At 37.3% G+C, this 25,303-nt stretch overlaps 1 protein-coding gene across 11 annotated transcripts in view; it reads right to left on the bottom strand.

Annotated features, from left to right (window-relative positions):
• Positions 1–25,303, bottom strand: part of USP45 (ubiquitin specific peptidase 45) — a 78,111-nt gene that overhangs the window by 21,961 nt on the left and 30,847 nt on the right. For 10 of the 11 annotated variants that reach the window (XR_005531726.1, XM_039252136.1, XM_039252142.1 and 7 more), the window contains 4 exons: positions 23,559–23,701; positions 22,804–22,899; positions 18,899–19,029; positions 9,661–9,748 (listed from right to left, as the gene is read on the bottom strand). Coding sequence is in view for 9 of the 11 variants with exons in the window: in XM_039252136.1 (XP_039108067.1) it covers positions 9,661–9,748; positions 18,899–19,029; positions 22,804–22,899; positions 23,559–23,701 (458 nt within the window). In the remaining 2 variants the exon portion in view is untranslated. Of the gene's footprint in view, positions 1–9,660; positions 9,749–18,898; positions 19,030–22,803; positions 22,900–23,558; positions 23,702–25,303 lie in introns of those variants that run through there. The other variant, XM_039252143.1, reaches the window with a different exon arrangement.

Here is a 25,303-nt window from a genome sequence, read left to right as displayed (position 1 = left end):
CCCTGTCTCTCAAAAATAATAAACTTTCAAAAATTAAAAATAAATGAATATAATAAATAGCAAGCTTAAAAATGTTTTATTTATATTGCTCACTGATGATTAAGGATTAAAAACTATGCTTTCATAAGCAGTACTGTATAGAATTAGAATTTGGTTGGTCGTCAGAAAGACTTAAGTTTGAATTGCCCTTTCCTGGCATCAGTTTCCAAATCTAAGAAAATATAATGAAATATCAACTCAGAAGCATTGTGCTAATGTCCTCAAAAGTTAATTGTAAATATCTTAATTGATTTTTTAAAACAAATTACAGGTAAAATATAATGTATTATCCTATCAATTTATCAGTTCATTCAAATTATAACCTATTCAAAATAACAGTAAATCTCCAAGAAAGTAGGTAGTATAACTCATTTAAGAAACTTTTTTTCCCCAATGAAATCCTCAACAAAAACTGTCCACTTCAAGGTTTAGTACAGACAACCTATTAACAAACAAATCACTGGGCACCTACTATGTGCAAGGAACATGGGATACAGAGATAATACACAGCATCATTCCTTGAGGAGATCACGACCTCAGAGAGGTGACAAAAACATAACTCTAAATAGAAAACAGTAGGGTTCATGATTAAAACACATAAAGTAGAGCAAGGAAGGGAGATGGTGTGGAGTAGGCAGACCCTAGGCTCACTTCAGCCCACGAATACAACTATCAAATCCTGCATGCCCCAGAAATCAACCTGAAGACTGGCAGAACAAACTCCACAACTAAAGGTAAAGAAGAGGCCACAGTGAAGAAGGTAGGAAATGCAGAGACCTGGTTTGGGAGAGAAACAAGTCATGGCCACTGCAGTGGGGAGCTAGCTGCAGTCCTGGAGAAGGGGGAGAGACTAGGGCCCAGGGGAGCACATGGGGAAAATGAATCCTCATAGCAAATGGCTTGGAAAGTAAGAGAGTCTGGATTTTGTGAATTCTGGCAACAAGTGGGGCTTAAAACCTGGAATTTTAAAGGTCAGAGGACTTGGCTAGGCTACAGCTGAGAGGTCACTAAGCTGCTCTTGGAGAGAAAGCAGGCAGACATCACATGGACATACAGCAAAACAGCGATCTGAAGAGCACCTGGGGCACCCAGTGGGGAGGTTATTTGCTCATCTCCAAGCGCATCCCAGAGAGACAGCACTCACAGAGACACTCCTTCAGGGACAAAGGAAGTGGTAGGTATACTTTTCCTCCCCCACTTCTCAGCATAGGTTAAGGGCCACCACAGGAGCCAGGATAGCACTGACACCACCTAACTTGCTTACACCAAGCCCTGCTCCCCCATGGTCTGTTGGAACTGCCTTTCTCAGTCACGTCTGCCTTAGCCCCAGGGCTGTGGGCCCCCTTTCCCAGAAGACCAGTTCGATCCTTGCCCACACACAGCTCCCCATGTGGGAATTTTGCAGGGCCTCAATTCTGGCAGTGGTGGTGACAGGTCTCAGTTAAAACTCATCACGTTCGAAAGACACCTGGCTGGCTCAGTTGGAAGGGCATGCAATTACTGATCTTGAGGTTTTGAGTCTGGGCCCACACTGAGTTTATTCCCTAAAGTGCCAGGCCCTAGGGAACACGGAGTATACCCACATTGGGTATAAAGATTACTAAAAAAATAAACTATTAAAAAAAAACTTGCCACATTTCAGACCAGTGACCCAACACTGTGCACAACAGACACAGAGCACCTGCGCAGATGACTGGCCTGAAAGATAAAACGGCCAGGACCCAATAGTAGACTGCATGCAGCACACCCTGGAGATATCCCCTAAAGTGCCAGGTCCTAGGGAATAGGGGATAGTATAGGGCAGGGTTCTACAGGACTTCCTCTTCATTAGGCCATTGAATAGGGAACACAGCTTTCTTAACACAGAGAAACAGGCTCAGAGACTCAGACAAAATGAGTAGACAAATTTGTACCAAATGAAAGAACAGAAGGCCATGGCCTGAGATCAAAGCAAAACAGATACAAGTAACATGCTTGATGGAGTATTTTTATTTATTTATTTTTCTTTCATAGTTTACTGTCAAGTTGGTTTTCATAGAACACCAGTGCTCTTCCCAATAAGTGCCCTCCTCCCAGATGGAGTATTTAAAGCAATGATCATTAGGATATTCACTGGACTTGAGTAAAGAGTGGAAGACAGTGAGACCCATAACACAGAAACTAAAAAGAATCGATCAGAGATGAGAAGTGCAATAAACAAGGTTAGAAGCATGCTTGATGCCAAGTACAGCAGGCTTGAGGAAGCAGAGGAATGAATTAAAGACCTGAAGACAGAGTAATGAACAAAAGAGGAGGGAAAAAAAGAATTATGCAAAACAAGAAGAGATTTGGGGAACTCAGTGACTCCATCTAATGTCATAACAATTCATATTAAAAGAATCCCAGAAGAAGAGAGAGAAAATGGGGCAGAATATTTATTTGAAGAAATAATACCTGAAAACTTCCCTAATCTGGGGAAGGAAACAGATATCCAGATCCAACAAAATCAACAAAAGCAGGCCAACACCAAGACATACTGTAATTAAATTGGCAAAATAGAGTGATAAAAAAAAATTTTAAAGCAGCAGGATGAAAAGAAGACAATTACATACAAGGGAAACCCCATAAGGCCATCAGGGGATTTTTTTTTAGCAGATACTTCCCAAGCCAGAAGGGAATGGTGTGACACATTCAAAGTGCTGAATGGGATAAAATGTGCAGCCAAGTATACTCTATCCAACAAGGCTAACATTCAGAATAGAAGAAGAGATAAAGAGTCTCCCAGACAAACAAAAACTAAAGGAGTTTGTGACCACTAAACCAGCTCTGCAAGAAATATTAAAGGGGACTCTCTGAGTAGAAAGGAAAGACCAAAGGTGATAGTATAAAGGTAGGAAACACAAAAGCAGTAAAAAGAGTATTCCTGTAAAAAAAAGAGTCAAAGGAACTCATAAAATAAAAGGATGTAAAATATGACATCATATACCTAAAACATGGGGAGAAAAGGAGTTCAAACTAAAAACAACCATGTACTTCATATAGACTGCTATATGCAGAAGATATAATATACAAACCTGAGAGTAATGATAAATCAAAAACCACTAATAAGTATTCAGAGAGTAAAGAGAAATAAATCATATCACTAAATACATCACTAAAGAAATACATCACTAAAGAAAACCAGCAAACCATAAAAACGAGAAAGACAAAGGATCAGAGAAAATCTTCAGAAACAACCACAAAACAAGTAATACAATGGGAATAAATACGTATCTATCAATAATTATTTTGAATGTAAATGCACTAAATACTCCAATCAAAGACATAGGGTGTGGGGCACCTGGGTGGCTCAGTCGGTTAAACATCCAACTTCAGCTCAGGTCATGATCTCACGGTTCGTGGGTTCAAGCCCTGCGTTGGGCTCTGTGCTGACAGCTAGCTCAGAGCTTGAAGCCTGCTTTAGATTCTGTGTCTCCCTCTCTCTTTGACCCTCCCCAGCTCGTATTGTCTCTCTCTCTCTCAGAAATAAATAAAAACATTAAAAAAAATTTCTTAAAACATAGGGTGATAGAACTGATAGAAAAAACAAGACCCATCTAAACACTACCTATAGGAGACTGATTTCAAACCTAAAGACGCCTGCAGATTCAAAGTGAGGGACAGAGAAACATTTATCATGCAAACGGATGTCAAAAGAAAGCCAGGGTAGTAATACTTAAATTGGACAAAACAGACTTTAAGACAGAGACTATAACAAGAGACGAAAGAAGGACACTATCTAACCATAAAGGGGACAATCCAACAAGAAGATATAACAATTGTAAATATTTATGCACTCACATAGGAGCACAAACATACATAACAGTTAATAACACGGATGCCTGAGTGGCTCAGTCACTTAAGCATCCAGCTTTGGCTCAGGTCATGATCTCACAGTTCTGCATTGGGCTTTGTGCCAACAACTCAGAGCCTGGAGCCTGCTTCAAATTTTATCTCCTTCTCTCTCTGTCCCTCCTCTGCTTGGACTCTGTCTCTACAATGGTTTTGAATAACACACTGAGCCAGATGGATATAACATATTCAGAACATTCCATCCTAAAACAGCAGAATACACATTCTTTTCAGATGCACATGGAACACTCTCCAGAACAGATCATATATTAGGCCAAAAAACAAGTCTCAAACTCAAGAGAATCAAAGTCATACCATGAGTCTTTTCTAACCATAACACTATGAAACTAGAAATCAACCACAAGAAAAATCTAGAAAGACCACAAATAGATGAGGGTTAAATGCCATGCTACTAAACTAAACCAGGAAATAAAAGGAGAAATAAAAAATTACATAGAAACAAATAAAAAAGAAATCACAACAGTCCAAAACTTTTGGGATTCAGCAAAAGCAGTTCTAAGAGGGAAGTTTATAGCAATACAAGCTTACCTCAAGAAGCAAGAAAAATCTCAAATAAACAACCTAAACGTACACCTAAAGGAGCTAGAAAAAGACCAAAAAACTAAAACCACCAAAAGGAAAGAAATGATAAAGATCAGATCAGAAATAAAACTATAAAAACAAAAGAACAGATCAACAAAACCTAGAGCTAGATCTTCAAAACTAAACAAACTAAAATTGATAAACCTCTAGCCAAACTTATCAAGAAAATAAAAAAGGACTCAAAATTAAAAATGAGAGAAGAGAAGTAACAACCAACACCACAGAAATACAATTGTAAAAGATTATGTAAAACTATACGTCAAAAAATTGGACAACCTAGAAGAAATGAATAAATTCCTAGAAACATATAAACTACCAAAATGAAACAGGAAGGAATACAAAATTTAGACAGAAAACCAGCAAAGAAATTGAATCAGTAATCAAAAAATCCCAACAAATAAAAGTTCAGGACCAGATGGCTTCACAGGCAAATTGTACCAAACGTTTAAGAAGAGTTAATACCTATTCTTCTCAAAGTATTCCAAAAGATAGAAAAGTTAGGAAAATTTCCAAATTCATTCTATGAAACCAGCATTACCCTGATACCAAAACCAGACAAGGATACCACAAAAAGAGAATTATAGGCCAATATCTCGATGAACAAAGATGCAAAAATCCTCAACAAAATATCAGCAAACCGAATCTAACAATAAATTTAAAAAAATCACTCATCATGATCAAATGGGATTTATTTTGGGTTGCAAGGGTGGTTCAGTATTCACAAAGCAGTCAACATCACATTACAAGCAAAGGATAGGAACCATATAATCATTTCAATGGATGCAGAAAAAGCCTTTGACAAAATACAACATCCATTCATCACCAAAACCAAAAATCAAAACAAAACAAAACAAACCTCAACTAAGTAGGTTTAGAGGGAACATACCTCAACATCATAAAGGCCATATATGAAAAACCCACAGCTAATATCATCCTCAATGGGGAAAAACAGAGCTTTCTCCTAACATGGGGAATAAGACAAGAATGTCCACTCTCACCATTTTTATTAAACATAGTACTGGAAGTCCTAGCCACAGCAATGAGACAACAAAAATAAAGGGTATCCAAATTGGTAAGGCAGAAGTAAAACTTTCATTATTTTCAGAAGACATATTATATACAAAAAATCTTAAAGACTCAATTAAAAAAAACTACTAGCACTGATAAATGAATTCAGTAAAGTCTCAGGATACAAAATCAACACAGAGAAATCTATTATATTTCTATACATCAATAATGAAGCAGCAGAAACAGAAATTAAGCAAACAATCCTATTTATAATTACACCAAAAATAAGATACTTAAGAATACACCTAACCAAAAAGGTAAAAGACCTGTACTCTGAAAACTATGCAACAGTGATGAAAGAAATTGATGATGATACAAATAAATGGAAAGACAGGGGCACCTGGGTGGCTCATTCGGTTGAGCATCTGATTTCAGCTCAGGTCATGATCTCAAAGTTTGGTACTTCGAGGCCCACATCGGGCTCGCTGCTATCAGCACACAGCCTGCTCCAGATCCTCTGTCTTCCTCTTTCTCTGCCCCTCCCCCACTCACACTCTCAAAAAAATTAATAAGCATAAAAAAAAAAGAAAGAAATGGAAAGACATTCCATGCTCATGGACTGGAAGAGTAAATATTGTTAAAATGTCTATACAAGGGGCGCCTGGGTGGCTTAGTCGGTTAAGCGTCCGACTTTCGCTTAGGTCATGATCTCGCGGTTCGTGGGTTCGAGCCCCGCGTCGGGCTCTGTGCTGACTGCCAGCTCGGAGCCTGGAGCCTGTTTCTGGCTCTGTGCTGACTGCCAGCTCGGAGCCTGGAGCCTGTTTCAGTCTGTGACTCCCTCTCTCTCTGACCCTCCCCTGTTCACGCTGTCTCTCTCTCTCTCCTAGAAATAAATAAAACATTAAAAAAATAAATAAATAAATAAAATAAAATAAAATGTCTATACTACACAAAGCAATCTACGTGTTTAATACAATCCCTATCAAATACCAACATTTTCATAGAACTACAACAAACAATGCTAAAATTTGTATGGAACTACAAAAGACCTTGAAGAGTGAAGGCAATTTTAAAAAAGAAAACCAAAGCTGGAGGCATCAGAATTACAGACTTCAAGCTGTATTACAAAGCTATAACCAGCAAGACAGTATGGTACTGGCACAAGAACAGACTCTCAAATCAGTGGAACAGAACAGAAAGCCCAGAAATGAACCCACAATTATATGGTCAATTAAACTTCAACAAAGTAGGTAAGAACATGCAACAGGAAAAAGACTGTCTTTTCAACAAACAGTGTTGGAAAAGCTAGCCAGTTATGTGCAAAATAATGAAACTGGATCCCTTTGTTACACCATACACAAAAATATATTCAAAATGGACTAAAGACCTAAATGTGAAACCTGTAACCATAAAAATCTCAGAAGAGAACACAGGCTATGGTAACTTTTTTGACACCAGCCATAGCAACTTCTTTCTAGATATGTCTTGTGAGGCAAGAGAAACAAAAACAAACAAAAAAACAACTGTTGGGATTAAGTCAAAATAAAAAGCTTCTGCACAGCAAAGAAAACAATCAACAAAACTAAAAGGCAACCTCCAGAATGGGAGACAATACTTGGAAATGACATATCCAGTAAAGGGTTAGTATCCAAAATATATAAAGAATTGATATGACTCAACACACATAAAAAATAATCCAATAACCAAATGGGCAAAAGACATGAACAGACATTTCTCCAAAGACATGCACACAGCCGACAGACACATGAAAAGATGCTCATCATCATTCATCATGAGGGAAATGCAAATCAAAATACAATGAGATCACTTCCTACTTGTCAGAATGGGTAAAATAAAAATATAAGACACAATAGCTATTAGTGAGGATGTGGAGAAAAAGGAACCCTTGTGTACTGTTGGGAATGCAAACTGGTACAGCCACTCTGGATGAAGTTCCTCAAAAAGTTAAAAATAGAACTACCCTATGATCCAAAAATCGCACTGCTGGGTGTTTACCCAAAGAATATGATAACACTAATTCAAAGGTATACATGCACCTGTATGTTTATTGCAGTATTATTTATAATAGCCAAATTATAGAAGCAGCCCAAATGTCCATCAATTAAAATGAATGAATAAAAATGTGGTACATTTATAAAATGGAGTATTATTCCACCACAGAAAAGAATGAAGTCTTGCCATTTGCAACAACATGGCAGGAACTAGAGAGGGAACTAAGCGAAGTCCATCAGTCAGAGAAGGACAAATACCATATGATTTTATTTACATGTGGAATTTAAGAAACAAAATGAATGAGCAAAGGGGAAATGAGAGAGAAACCAAGAAACAGAGTCTTAACTACAGAGAACACACTGATGATTCCCAGAGGGGGAGGTTAGTGGGGGGATGGGTGAGATAGGTGATGGGGATTAGGGAGTGCACTTGCTGTGCTGAGCACCAGCTGATGCATGGAACTGCTGAATCACTATATTGTATATATGAAACTAATATAACACCATATGTTAACTGGAATTAAAACACAAACTTAAATATATATAATACATATATATATATAACTTATATACATATATCAAGTAGAGAGAGAGCAGAAAAGGACTGACACCTTCAAAAGTTGAAATTAATTAATTTAATACGGAAGTCAATAAATAGCCAATTAAGAACAGAACTGTAATAAAAACATTGTTTGGTAGCAGGAGGGAGTGATTAACTCATTCTTTATGATAAAAGAAAATATTAGAACTCTACTGAAAACTAGAATACTACAATATTACAATTTGAGGTGAGATTTTATTTTTCATTATTTTAGTTTATTTATTTATTTTGAGAGAGAGAAACTGAACGCAAGTAGGGAAGAGGCAGAGAGAGAGAAAGGGAGAGGTATCTGAAGCAGGCTCTATGCTGTCAGCATGGAGCCCAGCTTGGGGCTCAATCCCACGAACCATGAAATCATGACCTGAGCCAAGATCAAGAGTCCTATGCTTAACCGACTAAGTCACCCAGGCATCCCTCAAGGTAAGATTTTAAAAAATAGAAAGAGGAGGATCTACCTTGCCTAGTGTCATAGTAACTGCTATCACAAGAATAGGAGTACTTCATTTTCTTTGCTCTGCTACATAGTAACATAAATTAAGTAGTGTATGTACCTTGAATGGAAAACAGGATTTCACCTATTATAAAAATTATCATTGTGAGGGCGTGCCTGCAGTAGTAGGTTGAGAATGATTCTGAGGCTGAATCCAGACTCAGCAGAACTGTTATGAATGATTAATAATGTGATAGATGGAATATGGAGAATAGGTGATGTGTACTTGACATCTGTAATATCTTGCATTTTCTCTGAAAAATTGTATCCCATTTGTAGGACCCCACCAAAAAAGTCGAATTTAACTCATTTACTATTAAAGGCAACTACCACCCAATCAAGGAAGGGATAGGATGACAATGAACACTGTTTGGGGAATCTCTCCAGGCCATGAGCCATTCTTCTTTTTCTCAAAAACATTCCTTGATTCAGGAGGCTTGGATCCCACTTCCCTAGTTACAAGTGACTAATCCCTGAGTGGATCCTAATCCAACATGAGGGAACAAAGTTTCTCTTCAGAGCTGGGATTCACAAACAGCCAGTTTTGTTTTTATATATGTGGAACTGCAATATGTGCAAAATATGAAGGTCATGTGCTACCATTCAGAGAGAGAAGCTGAGAAACTACTCAGTTTGCAAGGAGATGAATAAAGAAAATCTACAGAGCCAGAGAAACTAGGAAAATAAGGAAAATGTTCTCTAGATTCCGGAGAACCTTCCTGTCCCTATATCGCTACCTATACCTCCCTTCACTGAGATTCTTAGATTTACTTTTCTTTCTTTAAGCTAGCTTGAATTGATTTGTTATTTACAGTCAAAGGGTATTAACTAATAAAGGATGATGGGGTTGCAAAGGATAAAAGAAAATAATCTTTTAGAAGAACTGGCCAAAGATACATAAATAAAGGAATAAATAGAAAAGTTAGAAAAAATCAAATTACTTCTCAATCTATATTAAAATTATAGTAGAAATTAACTTCTTCATTTTTGTACCCTCTTCTTAAAAAGTAGGTGTTATCAATTTGAAGAAATCTGACCTTTGTTTCTTCCATCCTCACTGCGTCCAACAGAGAGTGCAGAAGCTCCTGACTGTCTTGTTGCTGGAAACCTTTAAATCGAGGGGCCCTATGATTTAAAAAAAAAAAAAAAGGAAAGAAAATAGATAATTTCATCAAAAATACATTATTACCATCAAAAATCATTTTTTAATGGTTAAATGATTAAAGTATTTGAAAGAGAGGGTGTATGTGCATGGGGGGGGGGGGCAGAGAAAGAGAGAGGGAGAGAATCCCAAGCAGGTTCCAGGCAGTCAGCCCACAGCCCAACACAAGGCTCGATCCTACAAACCTTGATCACTTAAGCGACTGAGTCACCCAAGCACTCCTCATCTAAAATCATTTTTAAATAACATATATTCAAAGATTGTATACAGTCCTTTTACTACTTGGTAAAAAGAACAAACATGACCACTGCTCCAGTTGGGATGAGATCTTAAGTACACAGAGAATAATATAGTTATCAGGGCGCCTGGGTGGCTCAGTTGGTTAAGCATCTGACTCTTGATTTTGGCTCAGGTCATGATCTCATGGTTCTTGGAATCAACGCCCACATGGTACCCTGCACTGACAGCCTGAAGCCTTCTTGGGATTCTCTTCCCCCCTCCCCCTCTTTCAAAATAAATAAATAAATTTGAAATAAAAAAAGTATAATATGGCTATCATTTGTCAAGTGACTACTACATGCAAGCATAGTACATATGTTAAGCTTTACATATGTCAATCCTCAAACAAGCATGGGATGCACTACTTTCTCCAGTTTATATATGAAGGCTAAGAGGGATTATTTAAATAATTTGCAAGGTCACACAGCAAGCAAAACTATAGCAGTCAAACCCATGCCACTGTGATCCATTTACCTTCCTACGAAAAGAAAAACAAGAAGCTATTTATATTAAAATAAAGAACTATAATCTGATATCTCTGTGAATGTATTTCTTTTAAGGATTTAATGCTTAGATTTCCTTGTATTAATTAAAGGATCAGGTGCTATTCATGGAGACATCAACACAGCAAGTAGGTAGTTGATTCTAGTAACTTTAAAAAGCAGTCTTTTCTGCAATAAACTCCAATACAAAAATGAAATGAAAATGAATACTAAATTTAGATACTGCTCTCATCTAAGATGAAGAAATAATTTTGTCAAAGTAATACAAAATAGTAAGAATATCATATGGTAGTACAAGCTTATAATGTTCTCCTTGTGATATGCCCAACATATATCATTTGATACGTACAACAGTGCTGTTAAGAAATTCATAATTAATATGAACTCTGTTTTACACTTGAGGAAACTGAAGAACAACCTGAGTGCCACTGACATAAATCCAAGTCTTTTGATTCTTGAATCCAGTACTTTAAGCATTATTCTTCACTATCTCATAATATACATTCATTCCAGTGATGCACTAACGTGAGTCCCTGGTACTAAAAAGCTATCTGAACTAGTAGTGAATCTAGCCTGTAATAGGAACTGTAATTTTAGTTACTCACGCTTGTTAAGTAGTAGCAAAAGCCACATGATGCTGACAACTTTGATTTACTCCCCTTGTGGGCTTCCCTTTCTGAATTTCGTGGATATTGCTCACCTTGTAGATCAGAGATGAGGACAGAAACCAAGATGGACACATTTCTCAACCCTATCTGGGCTTCTATGGCTGGAATCCATAAAAGGTAGAAATTGCATGACATGACACTCGTGCTATAGGCATCAAGGAAGGTCAGTAAAGTGGAAGAAGACTGCAAAGGGCAACCAGGGAATCCTTCAGGGATCCTCATCTGCCATGTAACAGGTAGGTGGAGAAGTCTGTGACTTTCAAAGCAGATGCAAAGGGAGGAAATAGTTCCTGAACGAAGGAGAAACTTCCTCTACCATGTCTCTGCCTATAGCTCCATCTAAGCTATGCACAGAACAATTACCGCCTTGTAAAACACTCAAGAAAATTAATGATGAATCACTAAATTCTACTCCTGGAACCAATACATATATTGGCAAACTAACTTGAAAATATATGTTAACTAACTTGAAAATAAATAAACAAACAAAGAAAAACCTAGATTTCTTTTTTCTTTCTTCTTCTACCTAGGACTGGGTAAAAAATTCTAAGATGCCTTAAAGATTCTCTAATAGAGTTGATACTACCCAAAGCAATCTATATATTCAAAGCAATCCCTATCAAAATAACACCAATATTCTTAGCTAGAACAATCCTAAAACTTATATGGAACCACAAAAGACCCTGAATAGCCAAAGCAATCCTGAAAAAGAAAACCAAAGCTGGAGGCATCACAATTCTAGACTTCAAGCTATAATACAAAGCTGTAATCATCAAGACATCATGGTACTGCCACAAAAACAGATACACAGATCAATGGAACAGAACAGAGAACCCAGAAAGGACCCACAAACATATGGCCAACTCATCTTTGACAAAGCAGGAAAGAATATCCAGTGGAATAAAGACAGTCTCTCCCGCAAATGGGGACATGTAGAAGAATGAACCTGAACAACTTCCTTACACCATCCACAAAAATAAACTCGAAATGGATGAAAGACCTAAATATAAGACAGGAAGCCATCAAAATCCTAGAGGAGAAATCAGGCAACAACCTTGTTGACCTTGGCCGCAGCAACTTCTTACTTGACATGCTTCCAGAGACAAGGGAAACAAAAGCAAAAATGAACTGATGGGACCTCATCAAGATTAAAAATCTTCTGCACAGCAAAAGAAACAGCAAAACTGAAAGGCAAATGACAGAATGGGACAGATATTTGCAAATGACCTATCAGATAAAGGGTTACTATCCAAAATCTGTAAAGAACTTATCAAACTCAACACCAAAAAACCCCCAAACAATCCAGTGAAGAAATGGGCAAAAGACAGGAGTAGACACTTTTCCAAAGACATCCAGATGGCTAACAGACACATGAAAAAATGCTCAGCACCACTCATCAGGGAAATCAAAACCACAATGAGATACCACCTCACACCTGTCAGAATGGCTAAAATCAACAACTCAGGCAACAACAGATACTGGCAAGGATGCAGATAAAAAGGAACCCTTTTGCAATGCTGGTGGGAATGCAAACTTATACAGCTGCTCTGGAAAACAGCATGGAGGTTCCTCAAAAAATTAAAAACAGAATTACCCTATGACCCAGCAATTGCACTACTAGGTTCTATCCAAAGTATACAGGAGTGCTGATTTGAAGGGTCACATGCACCCAATGTTTATGGCACTGCTATCAACAATAGCCAAGGTATGGAAAGAGCCCAAATGTCCATCAACTGATGAACAGATAAAGAAGATGTGGTATATTTATATACATACATACATACAATGGAATATTACTCAGGGATCAAAAAAATGAAATACTGCCATGTGCAACAATGTGGATGGAACAGTGTATATTATGGTAGTGAAATAAGTCAGAGAAAGACAAATATCTTATGATTTAACTCATGTGGAATTTAAGATACAAAACAGATGAACACAAAGAGAAGCAAAATAATATAAAAACAGAGAGGGAGACAAACCATAAGAGATTCTTAAATACAGAGAAAAAACTAAAGGTTGTTGGCAGGGTGATGGGTGGGGGGGACAGGCTAAAGGGATGAGGGACATTAAGGAGGACACTTGTCAGGATGAGTACTGGGTGTTACATCCTAGTGATACATCAAGTGAATCACTAAATTCTATTCCTGAAATCATTATTACACTATACGTTAACTAACTTGGATTTAAATTTAATAAATAAATAATCAATCCCTAATGGGGCCTATCTGAGCTACCAATGCCAAAGAGATCTTCAAATTTAAAGGATATAGAGGAAAATCACCAAACATATGAAAAGATTCACCCTATTCAAAATGAGGGGACAACGAAATATACACAGAAAATGTACCTTAGTAAAAAAAAAAAAAAAAAGTGTTACTGTGGGAAAGAGGAGAACACCTCTAAAAATCTCAGTTTGTAAGAGGAAAATGTATTCATATTTATCAAACAGGAATAGACTGTTGACAAAACAATTTAGAACAAGGGGATTTGTGCAGATGTCTTACAGATAAAGGTGAGTCAGTCTGTTGATAATCCAAAAACTCTCTCTACTCCAACCATACTGACAAAATAGAAAAAGAGAAAAGAAACCAAGAAAAACAAAAAAAAGGCTTAAGTGGAATTCAACACAAAATAAATCCCACAGAGCAAAAAATAGAACACAAATAGTTGCCAGAGGGAAAAATAGCCTTTATAAGCTCAGGGCCTGAAAGAGCTCAGCCCTGAAGAGTAAAAAAAATGAAAAGTACCCCATGTCAGACAGACACCAGAGCTGGGCTCACTGTTTAAGGATGGCTTTCTTTTTTTTCTCTTTTTTAATTTTTTTTTTTTAATTTATTTCTAGGAGAGAGAGAGAGAGAGAGAGAGAGAGACAGCGTGAGCAGGTGAGGGTCAGAGAGAGAGGGAGTCACAGACTGAAACAGACTCCAGGCTCTGAGCCAGCAGTCCGCACAGAGCCCGACGCGGGGCTCGAACCCACAAACCGCGAGATCATGACCCAAGCGAAACTCGGACACTCAACCGACTAAGCCACCCAGGCGCCCCTAAGGATGGCTGACTTTACCAAGAGACTGAAAGGAAGCCCCTGGGCAAATACTGCCTAAGGCTACAAGAGAACACAGACATAGCCTAGAGACCTGAAACTAGGCCGAGCATATGGACTCTTCTCACATCTCCCAGATGAGGGCAGCAGAGTAACTAACTGTAAGCTAGCACAAGACCAGGACCTCCAAGGCCAGCCCAGGGTTCAGAGGTAAGGCTATCTTAAAATTGGAAATTTTTAGGCAGAGAAGAGAGGGATATGAGGAAAAGAGGCTATGTAATGGAGAGGCGGTGAAAAGGGCAGCAGGGGAAAAAAGGAAGGGTGGAGGAAATGGAAGAAAGCAAAAGGGGCAAAGATGGGAAAAAACAACAAAAAAACTCTCCTCCCACAGAGCTTACAAACTAGTATCATAAAACACAAAGAAATCTGATGTTAATCAGGGAAATAAAAATCAGAGCCATACTGAGATACCACCTCACAACAGTAAGAATGACTAAAATGAACAAGTCAAGAAACAACAGATGTTGGCGAGGATGCGGAGAAACGGGCACCCTCCTACACTGTTGGTGGGAATGTAAACTGGTGCAGCCCCTCTGGAAAACAGTGTGAAGGTTCCTCAAAAATTTAACAATAGAACTCCCCTATGACCCAGCAATAGCACTGCTAGGGATTTACCCAAGGGATACAGGAGTGCTGATGCATAGGAGCACATGTACCCCAATGTTCATAGAAGCACTCTCCACAATAGCCAAAACATGGAAAGAGCTTAAGTGTCCATCAACTGACGAATGGCTCAAGAAGATGTGGTTTATCTCTACACTGGAATACTACATGGCAATGAGGAAGAATGAAATCCTGACATTTGCAGCAACATGGATGGAACTGGAAGGTATTATGCTAAGTGAAATAAGTCAGTCAGAGTAAGACAGGTATCATAGATATTCACTCATATTTGAGAAACTTAGAAGAACAGGGGGGAAGGAAAGGAGGAAAACAAAATAGTTACAGAAAGGGAAAAAAGCAAACCACAAGAGACTCTTAAATACAGAAAACCAAGAGTTGATAGGGGGTGGGGGGGAGGGGAAAGTGAGTGATGGGTAGTGAGGAGGGCACCTGTTGGGATGAGCACTGGGTGCTGTATGGAAGCCAATTTGCCAATAAATTATATTTTAAAAAAAAGAAATCTGATGTAAAAAATCAACAACCGAATTGCATTTACTTCACTCCAAATAAATTTTATAGAACTGTCCCAAAGATGTTACAACATGTTGAGAATGTACAAAAACATAAAGGCATAACTGCCAAGAAACGCCTAGGTATTAGGTAAAAAAGAAAAAAAAATTTAAAGGATATGTAGATATTGATAAGATAGCCAATTGAAAATATTAGAAAAAAGAAAATAAAACTACAGATATAAAAATCAATAGATAGTATAAACTCTAAACTATGCAGAGTTGAAGGGTAAACTAGTAAATTAGAAGATATAGTATTTTGAGAATTTGGTGGCACTCCTTAATGTACATGACATACCATAGAATATCATGTGTGTGTATGTATACACACATACATTTGTAGTGTGTATATATACAATACATACACACACCCACACATATATATTTCCTCATGGACAAAACCCAATGAAAGCTTAGCACATCAATATTAGTTGGCAACATAAATGAGTGAAGGAATAAAGGAAGCAAAAGATGGGCATTAATGAGTATAAGGAAACAATCACTCTAGAGCATCTTTGAACCCTTTAAGGAAGAATGCATGTAGAAACTGGTGAGATCCAAATAAGATTTGTAGGAGAGCTGACAATACTGTGTCAATGTCAATTTCCTGGTTTTGATAATGCACCATTGTGTAAGATATTATCAATGGTGGAAGCTAAATAATGGGTACACAGTAACTCTGTACTCTTCTTGCAACTTCTTGGAATCCTTAAAACTACTGCAAAATAACAAGAATTGGAGAGGGAGGGGGAATCCAGAAGAAAGCTGAAGAATTTTTTTTCAACATTCACAAGTGGTAGAAGGGTCTGATAATCACTTTTATTACAAAATCTACAAGAGATTGGTTCAACTTTCAGAAATCAAGTAATATATACACACAATGTAGATGACTTCCAAAATAATTACAGCAAGAAACCAGATTAAAAAAAGAGTACACATTATATATAGGAATCTAAAACATGTAAACGAATCCACAGTGACAAAAAACAGGTGAGTGGGACCGAGGGAAGGGGTTTAGGGGAGAGAGTCCAGAGAGAGGGATCACAAAAGAGCCCAAGAAAACTTTTGGGGGTGATGCGTACATTCATCACATTGATTGTGGCAATGGTATCACGTGTGTGTGTGTGTATGTGTGTAATCAAAACTCATCCAATGGTATGCTTTAAACATGTACAGCTTAATGTATGTCAAATATACAAGCTATTCAGAACCATTAATACAATTTACTATTTCAACAGATTTTTAAAAACCCATATGATTATTTCAATAGATGCAGGAAAAACATTTAATAAAATCCAATACCCATTCTTTTTTCTTAAAATAAAAAAACATTCATTATCTCATGGTTTCTCTGGGCCAGGAATCAAGGTATACCAATGGTAATACATAATGTTTATTTATTTAAATAAATCTTTGTTTTTTTTTTAAGGAAAAAATGGATATTGGGAGTTTATCAAATACTATTATTCTTTTTTTTTAATGTTTACTTATTTTTATAGAGAGAGACAGAGTGTGACCAGGGAAGGGGCAGAGAGAGAGGGAGACAGAATCTGAAGCAGGCTCCAGGTTCTGAGCCATCAGCACAGAGCCCGATGTGGGGCTCAAACTCACAACCACAAGATCATGACCTGAGCTGAAGTCAGATGCTTAATTGACTGAGCCACCCAGGTGCCTCTGTATACTTAAAATTTTTAAGAAGGTGGGTACTCCTGGGTGGCTCAGTCGGTTAAGTATCCAACTCTTGATTTCAGCACAGTTCATGATCTCACCATTGGTGGGATCAAACCTTGCATTGGGCTTTGTGCTGTCAGCACAGACACTGCTTGGGATTCTCTCCCACCCCACCCCTGCCCTGCACATCTCTCTCTATATATATCTCTAGCTCTCAAAATAAACAAGTAAAAACTTTAAGAGAAAAAAAGAAAAAAATTCAAGAAGACAGAACTCATGGTAGGTGCTCTTTTCACAATTTTTAAAAACTTAACTTTGGTACAATTCTATGAGTTAAAATACAATATCCATGGCATAAATAACTAGCTTAAATTAAAATAAAATTTTAAAGGCTAGAGTTATAAAAAAAAAAATGTAAGTTCCCATTTAAAGAATTTTGTTTCTATATATTTTAGTAATTGTGGACTGGACCAGCACATGAACTCCATGACAGGATCTATTTTTAATATACTACACACTATGTACCCCTAGATTCTAGCAAGTAACTGACACAAATAAGTTCTCAATTTTTTTAGATGAAGGAGTAAGTGAAAGCATTAAAGTTAAGTCAGGTCCGGGGCGCCTAGGTGGCTTAGTCGGTTAAGCGTCCGACTTTCGCTTAGGTCATGATCTCGCGGTTCGTGGGTTCGTGCCCCGCGTCGGGCTCTGTGCTGACTGCCAGCTCAGAGCCTGAAGCCTGTTTCAGTCTATGACTCCCTCTCTCTCTGACCCTCCCCTGCTCACGCTGTCTCTCTCTCCTAGAAATAAAAAAAAAAAAAAAAACATTAAAAAATAAATAAATAAATAAAGTTAAGTCAGGTCCTTTAGAATATGTATTTATTTCCAGGCACACAAGAATTTTGTTTTTGAACATACAGCACTATCTTATGAAATTCACTTAAACTCTACTTGCCTTGAAGCTCATCTCTGAAAATAAGGAAAGGGGCACCTGGGTGGCTCAGTCAGTTAAGCGTCTGACTCTTGATTTTGGCTCAGGTCGTGATTTCACAGTTCATGAGATCAAGGCCCATGTCAGGCTCCACACTGACAGCCCAGAGCCTGCTTGAGATTCTCTCTCTCCCTCTCTCTCTATGCCACACCCGCCACCTCTCTGTCTCTCAAAATAATAAATATTTTTAAACATTTATTTTTATCCTTATTAAGATAAAAATAAGGAAGGCACCTGGCTGGCTCAGTTGGTAGAGCATGCAAGTCCTGATCTTGGGGCCATGAGCTTGAGCCCCATATTGAGGGTAGAGTATACTTAAAAAAATGATAATAAAATAAAAGTAAAAATAAGAAAACTAGGTTCAGATGACCTATTATAGTACCTTTTAGATTTTACAATTCTATATTTTTCTTACTTTTTGTGATTACATCATGGGCTTCTGAATCAGACAGACCTTTATCTGAATCCTGGCTTTTAACTATACAACTAAGCAAGCTACTCAACTTCTGTGAGTCTCAGTTTCCTTATTAATAAAATGGGGATAAACAACCACTTCTTAGTATTATGAGATATAATTTACATAAAACACAGCTGCAACAAATATTGGTTCTTACTCTGAGAGTCTAGATAATAATAGTGTTATAATAAGAGTGAAACTACCCATATTAAGTGATGTATTAGAATTTTATAACTCATAATTATTTGTATCAAAAACTTAGATGCACCCACTTCTGACAAAGCTGATTAAAAAGAACTTTAGGAGAAAGTGGTCCTTTTCCAGTCTCCTTCATGCTATGAAGAAACAGGAACAGGGCTGAGGTCAATGGTCCAGGGCTTGAAAGTTCCACCATTAATGGGTCCTTTAAAAACATGATCAACTCTTTGTCAGAAATACAAAATTTTAAAATTAAATATTATTAAAAACTAAGTTATACTTTGTTTGAATGATGACAACTAAACTGTCTCAAGTGTATTAAGAAACCTTATTTCCACACATATAAAATGAATATTTAAAAAAAATAGATAATGGAATTAAACATCTTACCTTGAAAAACACAGGTATTCTCATATCCTCTGCTCTTTACATAATAAAAGTATTAGCTTAAGAGTAAAATCACCAATATTTAGTTGCTTATAAATGTCCCTTAATGTGCTTCCCTAGAAGCAAAATTACTTATCTACTTGATATGTATTTATTTCCATATAAACATAAATTATATTTATTTAATTATGCTTATTACACATAATTGTAAATTATATTTATTAGCAAAACTCCAAAGCCTTCTTTTCCCAAAATATTTTACTAATAAAACAAGGAATGGGAAATTATGTCACAAAATTGGTACACCATTCCCTCTCTTTTAAAATTTTTTTTTTTTAATGTTTTTTTTTTTTCTAGGAGAGAGAGAGAGACAGCGTGAGCAGGGGAGGGTCAGAGAGAGAGGGAGTCACAGACTGAAACAGGCTCCAGGCTCTGAGCTGGCAGTCAGCATAGAGCCCGACGCAGGGCTCGAACCCACGAACCGCGAGATCATGACCTAAGCGAAAGTCGGACGCCTAACCGACTAAGCCACCCAGGCGCCCCATTCCCTCTCTTTTAAAAGAGAGAAACATAAAGCTTGACAAAAGCAGCTAAAATTGTGTGAGGGAGAAACTCACTTCAATTCTAGAATTTTTTCCCCACCAAGTTTTGCATTCTAAAATGTTATCTTCACTAGTAATCCTCTCTCCTTACAAACAATAAATTAAAAGCAAATGCCAAATATCATCTTGGAACATTATAAAAAGTTATCTTCTAAGACAACTATCAAATATGTTGTCTCATTCATGTATTTATGAAATACATGTTACAAATATATTTCATGCCAACTATCCTTAAAAGTATCTACCATCTGGGGCGCCTGGGTGGCTTAGCAGATTGAGTGTCTGACTTTGGCTTAGGTCATGATCTCGTGGTTCATGGGTTTGAGCCCTGCTTTGAGCTCTGTGCTGAGAGCTTGGAGCCTGGGGCCTGCTTCATATTCTTTGTCTCCCTCTCTCACTGCCCCTCTCTCCCTCCCCCTCCTTCTCTCTCTTTCTCAAAAATAAACATTAAAAAAAATGTTTTTAAATATCTACCATCTGAGTAAAACCACAGAAAGTACAGGCTCTAATTTTTCCATAGTCTCTGAGTATCAAAAGTGTTCTCTGCCATGTTGAAGACATGATAGACATTTCTCCGAAGACGACATCAAGACGGCCAACAGACACATGAAAAGATGCTCAACATCACTCATCATCAGGGAAATGCAAATCAAAACTGCAATGAGATCTCACCTCACACCTGTCAGAATGGCTAAAATCAAAAATAAAAGAAACAACTGTTGGCGAGGATGTGGAGAAAAAGAAACCCTCATGCACTGTTAATGGAAATGCAAACTAGTAGAGCCATTCTGGAAGACAGTATAGAGGTTCCTCAAAAAGTTAAAAATGGAACTACCATATGATCCAGTAATCACTCCACTGGATATTTACCTAAAGAATACAAAAACATTAATTTGAAGGGATACACACACCCTTATGTTTATTGCAGTGTCATTTACAATAGTCAAATTATAGAAGCAGCCAAAGTATCCATCAAGTGATGAATGGATAAAGAACGTGTGGTGTACTTCTACAATGGAATGCTACTCTGCCATAAAAAAGAATGAAATCCTATCATTTACAACAACATGAATGGACCTTGTAGGCATTATGCTAAGTGAAATAGATCAAAGAAAGACAAATATAATATGAACTCACTTACATGTAGAATTTAAAACAAAAAACCCAAAAACAAACAAACAACCAAACAAACAAAAAACATGCTCATAGACACAGAGAAGAGATCAGTGGTTGCCAGAGGCAGAGAGTGAGGGGGTGGGTAAAATGAGTGAATGAGGTCAAAAGGTACAACCTTCAGATATTGAGAAACAAAAAAGGACATGTATGAAAAATCTACAGTTAACTTCATTCCTAATGTTATTAAAAGATTGACTATTTCCCCTCTAATCTGGGAATCTTAGGCAAGGATGCCTGCTATCATCATTTCTATTCCGCACGTTACTAGAGGTTCAAGTCAGCACAATAAAGTAAGGAAAAGAAACAAGTCATACAGTTTACAAAGGGTAGAGTGAAACTGATGATTCAGAGAGTAGTGATCTGTGCTGACAGCCCTCCAGCTCAGGTGAACTGTATGTCCTACAAACCTAAGATTGAAACTCTCCTCTTAGAATAACACAAACCTAAAGTGATCAGTTATAATATCTAATTGTCCTCTAGTAATCTTGCGACACAGTTCTACATGTAAAATACTTACCATTCAATCACATTTAATAGGAAATCTTTTTCAAGTGACTAAGCATTAACTTCCATTTAGTGGTTTTCACTATCTCAGTATACTTTAGAAGAGGGCATTATGATCTACCATATAGATTTTCAGGGGTTGAAGAGGCAATAATTTATAGGCTGCCCTTTCAACAAAGAAATACAACAATATTGTCCTTCAAAGCCACCTCCTTGGGTAAAAAAAAAATCCAAGATTACTACTACAGACTCTTGGGCTAAGAATTTTTAGAACTCCCCTTTCTTAAGTGTTCTCAAAAGCCAGATCATGAGCTATATATACACTGTCTTCCTCTAACACACACACACACACACACACACACACACACACACACACACACAATTTCTAACTAAAATCATTATTACTAGTGTCAGTGCCCTCCAACAAAAGACTACCAGGAACAAACTGGTAGTTGAACAAGAGGGGTTTTAAGGAGAACACATACCATAGTTTGTTGTAAAGAACTGATAGAGGATTTGAGCATTGGGTAAGTAATTTCGGAGAGAGCCTAAGGAAGCAGAAGTCTGCTCTCAACTGAATACTGTCAGAAAGTGGGGGTAATTCCATGACTGGGTATCTCGATAAACCTTATCTTTGAGTTAGGATAATCTAAATTCTAGTCTTTTTGGGAGACTAAGTGGGAGACTAACCTTGCTTTTGTCTGTGTTTAGATAAAACTATGAAGTGGCCTTGCTTTCTTATTTTGTCAGTCTCAGAGCAATCTAGCCTGAGGCTGGCCTTCTGTGAGACTGCTGGAACAGTATGGCCTAACTGTAGGTGCTGTGCCATCTTCTGAATGTTAAGGGCTGTTTTTTGTTTGTTTTTTCCTTTCTCACTGGCTTAAAAATCCATTTTCAGACAGGGCTCCAAAAACCTTTAGATGTTCACTATTAAAATCAAACCTACCTTTAAAGAACTAAAATGCTGTATTTAAGGAAGTGTTACCAGTAACTACCAAGCAGGAATCCTGGACGTTTTGCTCAACAAAACTTCAAACCCCTTTTGTTTTTTCCAGTATGTTTGTTTGAAAGCTGCCTTAATATTTTTGTATTGTTTGACCCACAAAGTGTTTGAATCCTAACGGATCTTGAAGGTATAACTTTAGAATTTTAAAATCTGATTTTCACAAAATGCTTTTGAGTTATTTTTTCAAAATATTTTTTCAAAACACCATCTCAGTTAACAGTTTGGAAAAATAGGAAAGGTAGATTTTGACACCATCAGTGGCTCATCTAAAAAGAGCTATTATCCAGATAATCATACTTCTTACCAGGTGAGAGTCTGAAGAAGGAAAAATCTTGAGTTTTGCACTACTTTCTTTGCTCTCATTCATCAGTTCTGAGAGAATATAAGATTGTGCCAAATTCTAAAAGAAAGCAAAAGTATAGTCTTCTGATTCAGTTGTAACATGCCTCTGACTCTATGGAATGAATATTCTCTTACACTCTCAAACGTCATCTGACATGGCAAAAAAAATGTGTAGGTTTTAAAAACCTTGACTGAGTACATTTCACATTTAATAAATGTCAGTATTACTGACTGAATCACAGTAAAACACAGAGTAGGCTTCCAGAAGCACCGTGCAAAAAGGGGGTACACATACAAAAAGGGGCTACACATACAAAAAGGGTATGTATGCAGCAATGGCTGACGCCAGCCTAAAACAAAAAGAAAACAGAAATTTCTAGAACATTTAGCTGTCATTTGCTAGTTTACAGGTGTGCCAATGACTATAAATTGATTAAAATAATCTTTTACAGGGGCGCCTGGGTGGCTCAGTCAGTTAAGCCTCCAACTTTGGCTCAGGTCATGATCTCGTGGTCCATGAGCTTGAGCCCCACATCAGGCTCTGTGCTAACAGCCCAGAGCCTGGAACCTGCTTCCGATATGTGTCTCCCTCTCTCTCTGCCCCTCCCATGCTTGTGCTCTGTCTCTCTCTGTCACCCAAAAATAAACATTAGAAAAAACTTTTGAATAAAATTAATCTTTTACATTCTAAAAAGTTTCCTGATGACTCACTCTTACCTGCATGACTGCATTGAAAAAGCAAGTGTTTCCTAAATTTGTGATTCCTTTCACTGGTGTTACACTGCTGCCTTTTCTTCCTTTCTTTTTTTCACCTGCTTCATATTTTTCTTCACAAAGTTTTAAGATTCTAGAAAATGCACCTAAGTCAGAGAAAACATAACTGACATAAGATGTAAAATTAAATATGCATCATTTGAAATAATTTAAATACATTACTTAAAATTAAGTAAGATTTCCCCATAAATCACCGTCCTGAAGGGCAAGATTACAAACACAAATAAGTGTTTCTAGTTGGTTATCTTACTATTAAATAGTTTTTCCTGTTGATATATGTATCTGTACCTCATACCATAATGAAGAATAAATTCCAGATGAGTTAAAAATTAAAAAAGAATAAAGTAAAAAAGAACAAGGAGAGAACATCCAGATCTTGGTTTCTAAATATCATTCCCCACAAAAAGAAATGAAGACTCCTCGGGGAGCCTGGGTGGCTCAGTCAATTAAACATCTGACTTCAGCTCAGGTCATGATCTCATATTTGCAGGTTCAAGCCCCACATCGGGCTCTGGGCTGACAGCTCAGAGCCTGGAGCCTGCTTCATATTCTGTGTCTCTCTCTGTCTCCCCCACCCACTCCCCACTAATGCTCTGTCTCTGTTTCTGTTTCTCAAAAATAAATAAACAAGAAAAAAAACAAATGAAGACTCCTGATTCTAAACCTTGGAGCAGCAAATAAAACAAACCTATAACATTTTTATTGTGCCAGAAAATAAGGAAGTGTTCCAAAAAAGTGATGAGCATGTCAAAATATATAAGAGCCATTTTGACTAAGTTCCCACTGGTCCAATCTGAGAAAATCTGAATATCAAAATAAAGGAGGATACTAACACTTTATTACTCACTGAAGAAAACAAGAATGGGTCTGAATGGATTATAGGTTTTTTAAATGGGAGGAAAAGAGAAAAACTCTGCCTTACAAGAGCATGCCAACTAATAAATAGAAATAATGATGGAATTGGAAAATCACCATATAGTGGCATTTTTTTGTACTGTTCTTGCAACTTTTCTGTAAGTTTGAAATTTTCCATATAAAAAGTTAAAAAAACTAATAACTATATTATAATATAAAAAAGTTAAACACCAGGGTCCTGTGGCCAGGCCAGATGGTATGAGTAGGGTTCCCGTGCCCCTGGCCTAGGGGCCTCTTTCCTGCCCCCTCAGTTTGCCATTTCTGGGGTTTTTCATTGTTATTAAACTGAAGGGACTTTCTGTGTTTTTATAGTGACTATGTGGTTCAGCCCTTTAAGAAAACAAGGATACAAGGCGCCTGAGTGGCTCAGTCCGTTAGGCGTCCGACTTTGGCTCAGGTCATGATCTCACAGCTTGTGGGTTCGAGCCCCGCATCAGGCTCTATGCTTACAGCTCAGAGCCTGGAGCATGCTTCGGATTCTGTGTTTCCTTCTCTCTCTGTCTCTCTCTGCCCCCTCTCCCATTCATTCTGTCTCTCTCTCTCAAAAATAAATTTAAAAAAAGAAAGCTAGGATATGCCTTAGATGCAAAAAAAAAAAAAAAAAAAAGTAAATACCCATATGTATGGTATATAAGCACATGTTTTGGGCTCACTGATTTGTATAATTAATACAGATTTGATTATAATATCAATTCATCATGTTTAAAAACAATATGAAAATGAAGAACAATTTCTAACATTTATAAACTGACATGATTGATCATATCTATTAG

Source organism: Hyaena hyaena, unplaced genomic scaffold (genome assembly GCF_003009895.1).
Source record: "Hyaena hyaena isolate Hyena2069 unplaced genomic scaffold, ASM300989v1 scaffold_408, whole genome shotgun sequence".
Taxonomy (NCBI): domain Eukaryota; kingdom Metazoa; phylum Chordata; class Mammalia; order Carnivora; family Hyaenidae; genus Hyaena; species Hyaena hyaena.
The sequence above is the reverse complement of the archived record's forward strand: the minus strand, read 5'-3'. Positions and strand labels throughout refer to the sequence as shown.